At 48.6% G+C, this 5,000-nt stretch overlaps 1 protein-coding gene across 2 annotated transcripts in view; it reads left to right on the plus strand.

Annotated features, from left to right (window-relative positions):
• Positions 1-5,000, plus strand: part of LOC110491140 — a 106,198-nt gene that overhangs the window by 72,642 nt on the left and 28,556 nt on the right. The window contains exons 2-7 of one of the 2 annotated variants that reach the window (XM_036947510.1): positions 1,263-1,444; positions 2,455-2,512; positions 2,910-2,997; positions 3,119-3,498; positions 3,697-3,885; positions 3,987-4,154. In XM_036947510.1, coding sequence (XP_036803405.1) covers positions 1,329-1,444; positions 2,455-2,512; positions 2,910-2,997; positions 3,119-3,498; positions 3,697-3,885; positions 3,987-4,154 — 999 coding nt within the window. In that variant the 5' untranslated portion in view covers positions 1,263-1,328. Of the gene's footprint in view, positions 1-487; positions 1,445-2,454; positions 2,513-2,909; positions 2,998-3,118; positions 3,499-3,696; positions 3,886-3,986; positions 4,155-5,000 lie in introns of those variants that run through there. The other variant, XM_036947511.1, reaches the window with a different exon arrangement.

A 5,000-nucleotide genomic window follows, 5' to 3' on the forward strand; every position in this document is an offset into this window, starting at 1 on the left:
GGGGCTTCCTTAATCGACATCCACGTCTTCTGCATTTAACCCAACGCCACTGAATCAGAGAGGAGCAGGGGGCTGCCTTAATCTACATCCACGTCTTCTGCATTTAACCCAACGCCACTGAATCAGAGAGGTGCAGGGGGCTGCCTTAATCGACATCCACGTCTTTGGCGCCCGGGGAACAGAGCTTTACTGTTTACAGAATGTGTGTGTGTGTGTGTGTGTGTGTGTGTGTGTGTATTGTGTGTGTATTGTGTGTGTGTGTGTGTGTGTGTGTAGTGTGTGTGTATTGTGTGTGTATTGTGTGTGTATTGTGTGTGTTGTGTGTGTGTGTGTGTGTGTGTGTGTGTGTATTGTGTGTGTATTGTGTGTGTGTGTGTGTGTGTGTGTGTGTGTGTGTATTGTGTGTGTATTGTGTGTGTGTGTGTGTGTGTGTGTGTGTGTGTGTGTGTGTGTGTGTGTGTGTGTGTGTGTGTGTGTGTGTGTGTGTGTGTGTGTGTATCATAAATAAGTGTCTGATGAAGTGTGTTAGGCTTGTCAGAATCAAAACATTGCAAAGCAATCACTCTACTTCTTATTGAGACAGAAATCAAACATATTGTGCCAGCAAATGAAATGAAGGACTCTGATGGCCAGAAAGATTTGTCTCATGGTATCAATTGGATATACTATTTGGGGATTCATCATGTGTATTTTTGTTCAACCTATATGAGAATATCACTCACTACACGAGAATACAATGACTAGTTTGAGAAAACAGGTAATAACATGGATAAAATCCTACACGTATCTGTGGGATGGTAGCTGGCTTAATGTATATGCTTTGGATTATGGAGAGAGGGAGTGTAGTGTAGGTGAAAATATGTAATCTTCTGTCCAAAAATGATGCTCTATGTAGAGCACATTGCAGCATGTTTCTCCGTTTTCTATTTGTGAACATGCACTTGTGGTAGTGAGCCTGAAATAGAAACCGGAATCACAGACAGACGCTCAAGCACACATACCCCTTTGCTCACCTAGCTCTCTGCGACTCTGTTTCCGTTCACCACTGTTGATACAGTATCTGTCTCACCCTCTCAAACTCTCTTACTTTCTCACAGATTTCCGGGGTTGTAATCGTATCACACTTTTAAAAACCTCCTCATATCAAAAACACATCCTTTATTTAACCAGTAATACATGAGGCCTGTCAAAAGTAAAAATTGCGAAAACAAAGAAGATCCTAAACATAGTTTTTCTTTCTTTTCCCAACCCCTCCTCTGCAGGTTTTCCTGAGCACCCTCTGTCTGTGAGTGTGTGTCTGAGTGTGTGTGTGTCTTAGTGTGTGTGTTATGGCCTCTGGGACGGACGACCCATACCGTAAGATGCTAATGCTAGGGGCCATCGCCGCGGCGTCAGCCTTCGTGGTCACAATCTTCATCGTGGTGGTCTGCGTGGGCTGCCAGAGGTGAGAGGTCACTGCCAACACATTTGACACATCTCACAGATTTCTCTCTCTCTCTCCCTATCGCTTTTTCTCTCTCTCTTATCCCTCTCTCTACCTCTTCCTAATCTCCTCTTTTATTTATCTCTCCCATTTCACACTGTCTTCCATCTCACAATGTCTGTCCCTCCTCCCTCCCTTTCCTCCTCCCCCCCATCCCCCCCTCCGTGCGTCCTGAGAAGAGAATGTGTGATGAATGTTAATGGTTTGTATTGTCAGATCAGATTAAATGCTCTTCCTAGGACAGTGGAGAGGGCAGGGCACATCCACAGTCTAGGGAACAGGGCTCCCTCTCGCTAGACAAAAGCAATGGAACACAGTACGGTGTGGTTCTTACAGAACCTTCAGGGACTAAAGAGACTCAACCCTCAGTGGCTTTGTTGCCAGGGGATATGCACTGTGACCAGACATATAGATGTACTGTAGCTCAATGTTAAGCCCAATGTTAAGGAATCTGTAAATGAAACCAATAAAATAAATATGTTGATGTTGCCACAAACTGTCTGGATAAAAGTCTCCTCTTTACTCTTTCTAGTTTGGTAACGATTTATTTTTCTTGTGCCGAACTCCTGCCTCCAATGTGTTGTTATAGTGTGACAGTCCTGTGGGATGTGGAGGTGTAGACACCTGCCCACTGTTCCCCAAGGGTAGACAGAGCTGAGAGGTGTCTAGAGAGGGGTGATGTGTCGTGGGCTGAAGAGAGAGACCCCTGAGTCCCCGGGGCATCTCAATGGTACTAAGTGGACTCTGCAAGTGTGTACTGTAGGTGCACATGTGCATCTCCTCTCCTTCATCTTCGCTGAACTGAAATCAACAGTCCCCCATGGTTACAGAACGTTCCCAGAGCACCAATAGTAACGTGTGGAAATGTGTTCAACCATGAAGGAATGTTTACTTCTCAGCTCTGAGTGAAACTCAGCAGAGACAGGGTTAATAATAACATAGTAGTAATCACTGTTACTTTGTGTCCCAAGGAAAAACAAGACCAAACATCCTGTGTCCAATGGAGAGAAGGGCACCTCAGTAGAAATGGTGAGTTATCTTCACTTCCCACACAGCCTCCTTCTCTTTTCCTCACCCCTTCTAAGTCCTCATTTCATGTGTATGTTTTCTGTTGTGTGTTTCAGACCTACCACAATCCCTTCACCGTTATTTGTTATCGACCCTCTCAATAAATTGCATTCCTACTTCCTGTCACATGACTTTGAGTGCTCACTCCACCACCCAGCATAAAAGTTTAAATACTTTTCACCCTTATTTTTAGCAGAAGGTGGGAACCAAACAACAGTTATTTCAAACACATCTAGAACCACCCTGTAGATGTACAGTACATCCAACTGACCAGTCTCTATGTACCTATCTCTGTTTCTATCTTCCCCCTCTCTCTCTCCCTCTCTCTCTCGCTGTCTCTCTCTCTCTCTCTCTGCAGGGTGCTCTCCGTCAGCCCAAGAACAGTTCCATGAGTAAATCTGACACCAGGCTGCATGAGATCAACCGCCTGCCCTGCAACGGCAACAGTAAGTAACAATACTAACAATCAACTGACAATAATTTGAAAACTGGCGGTACATAGCAGAGATGGAAACTATGTAACAATGACCCGATAATAAAGGTCCCCCTCCTTCTCACTCACTCTAGGTGGGGGTCGTCCAGCCAGTATGGACCTGCTCCTCCTCCACAGCCGTCGCTCCACGTCTGACCTCCGCCCACCCCTGGTCCGCCAGCTTCCCCAGATCCCCAACAGACCAGTGGGGAAGGGAGACCCCGAGGGGGGAGACATTCGGGGGGGAGGAGGAGACGGGGTCAGAGACCACACCTACACTGAGGTGGGAATCCGGAACTCACCCGTCCGTTGCCTTGATGATGGGCTGTATGAGGTTGTAGGGGTTCGAGAGGCAGACACGGTGCCCCCCGCTCCCCCTCCCACGTCGGCCAACACCCCGGCAACACTAAGGGCTTCACAGAGCCCCAATGGGACCCGCACCAACGTGGTGCGAAATGGGAATGGAAATGGGAATGTGCGTATTTATGCTATGAAAGCTACCCAATAGAAGTGTTGACATCAAGTCATCATTGGAGACACTTGATATTGTGAACGCCTGCCTGTAAAAATGACTGTTATTTTTGTTATTTTGCTTTTTTTGGGTTGGTCCAACGGAATAACAAGGACCTTTCACTTCTGTGTGTTTGTGTGTGTATCTATGTGTATCTGACAGGGGAAGGGCAGAGGGAACGACAGAGGGGCTGTTAATGGCTGTAGCACTCTTGGTAGAGGAGGAGGGAAGGGGCCCAATGGTGCTAACGGTGTTAACGGATCTAGCGGCTCGCTCTTGTCCTCCCTTCCCTCCCTGGCCATTCAGGACCCAGTAACGGCAGAGTACGCCTCCATCCGGAAGGTCAAGAAGGTAAACAGTGTTTTTACAACTGCTTTCCAATGGAGCTCTGGAACATTATATGAATTTGATATGCATTTGTACTCGTTTCTAATTAAATTAAATGTATTAAGGTGAACAAGGCATCGAAGAACGAGATAGGGAACACAGAGTCAGATGACCAATCAAGCGTCCAATCAAGTGTGGGAGAGTCACCCTCTGCCCCGCCCCCTCTGCTGCCCCGCAGCCAGGAGGTTCCACGGAAACAGCTGGAGCCATTCCACCTGCACGTCTTCCCGAAGGTACTTCCCCAGTAGGGTACTTATGGACAGAGATTCTGTATATATGGTGTAATTCTTCACCAGCTTGTGCAGATAGGGGCAGCAGGTAGCCTAGTGGTTAGAGCGTAGAGGCGGCAGGTAGCCTAGTGGTTAGAGTGTAGGAGCGGCAGGTAGCCTAGTGGTTAGAGAGTAGAGGCGGCAGGTAGCCTAGTGGTTAGAGTGTTGGAGCGGCAGGTAGCCTAGTGGTTAGAGCGTAGAGGCGGCAGGTAGCCTAGTGGTTAGAGTGTAGGAGCGGCAGGTAGCCTAGTGGTTAGAGCGTAGGGGCGGCAGGGAGCCTAGTGGTTAGAGTGTAGGAGCGGCAGGTAGCCTAGTGGTTAGAGAGTAGGAGCGGCAGGTAGCCTAGTGGTTAGAGTGTAGGGTCGGCAGGTAGCCTAGTGGTTAGAGCGTAGAGGCGGCAGGTAGACTAGTGGTTAGAGTGTAGGAGCGGCAAGTAGCCTAGTGGTTAGAGCGTAGAGGCGGCAGGTAGCCTAGTGGTTAGAGTGTAGGAGCGGCAGGTAGCCTAGTGGTTAGAGCGTAGAGGCGGCAGGTAGCCTAGTGGTTAGAGTGTAGGAGCAGCAGGTAGCCTAGTGGTTAGAGCGTAGAGGCGGCAGGTAGCCTAGTGGTTAGAGTGTAGGAGCGGCAGGTAGCCTAGTGGTTAGAGCGTAGGGGCGGCAGGGAGCCTAGTGGTTAGAGTGTAGGAGCGGCAGGTAGCCTAGTGGTTAGAGAGTAGGAGCGGCAGGTAGCCTAGTGGTTAGAGCGTAGAGGCGGCAGGTAGCCTAGTGGTTAGAGCGTAGGGTCGGCAGGTAGCCTAGTGGTTAGAGAGTAGGA

The sequence above is a fragment of the Oncorhynchus mykiss genome, chromosome 16 (assembly GCF_013265735.2).
Source record: "Oncorhynchus mykiss isolate Arlee chromosome 16, USDA_OmykA_1.1, whole genome shotgun sequence".
Lineage (NCBI taxonomy): Eukaryota > Metazoa > Chordata > Actinopteri > Salmoniformes > Salmonidae > Oncorhynchus > Oncorhynchus mykiss.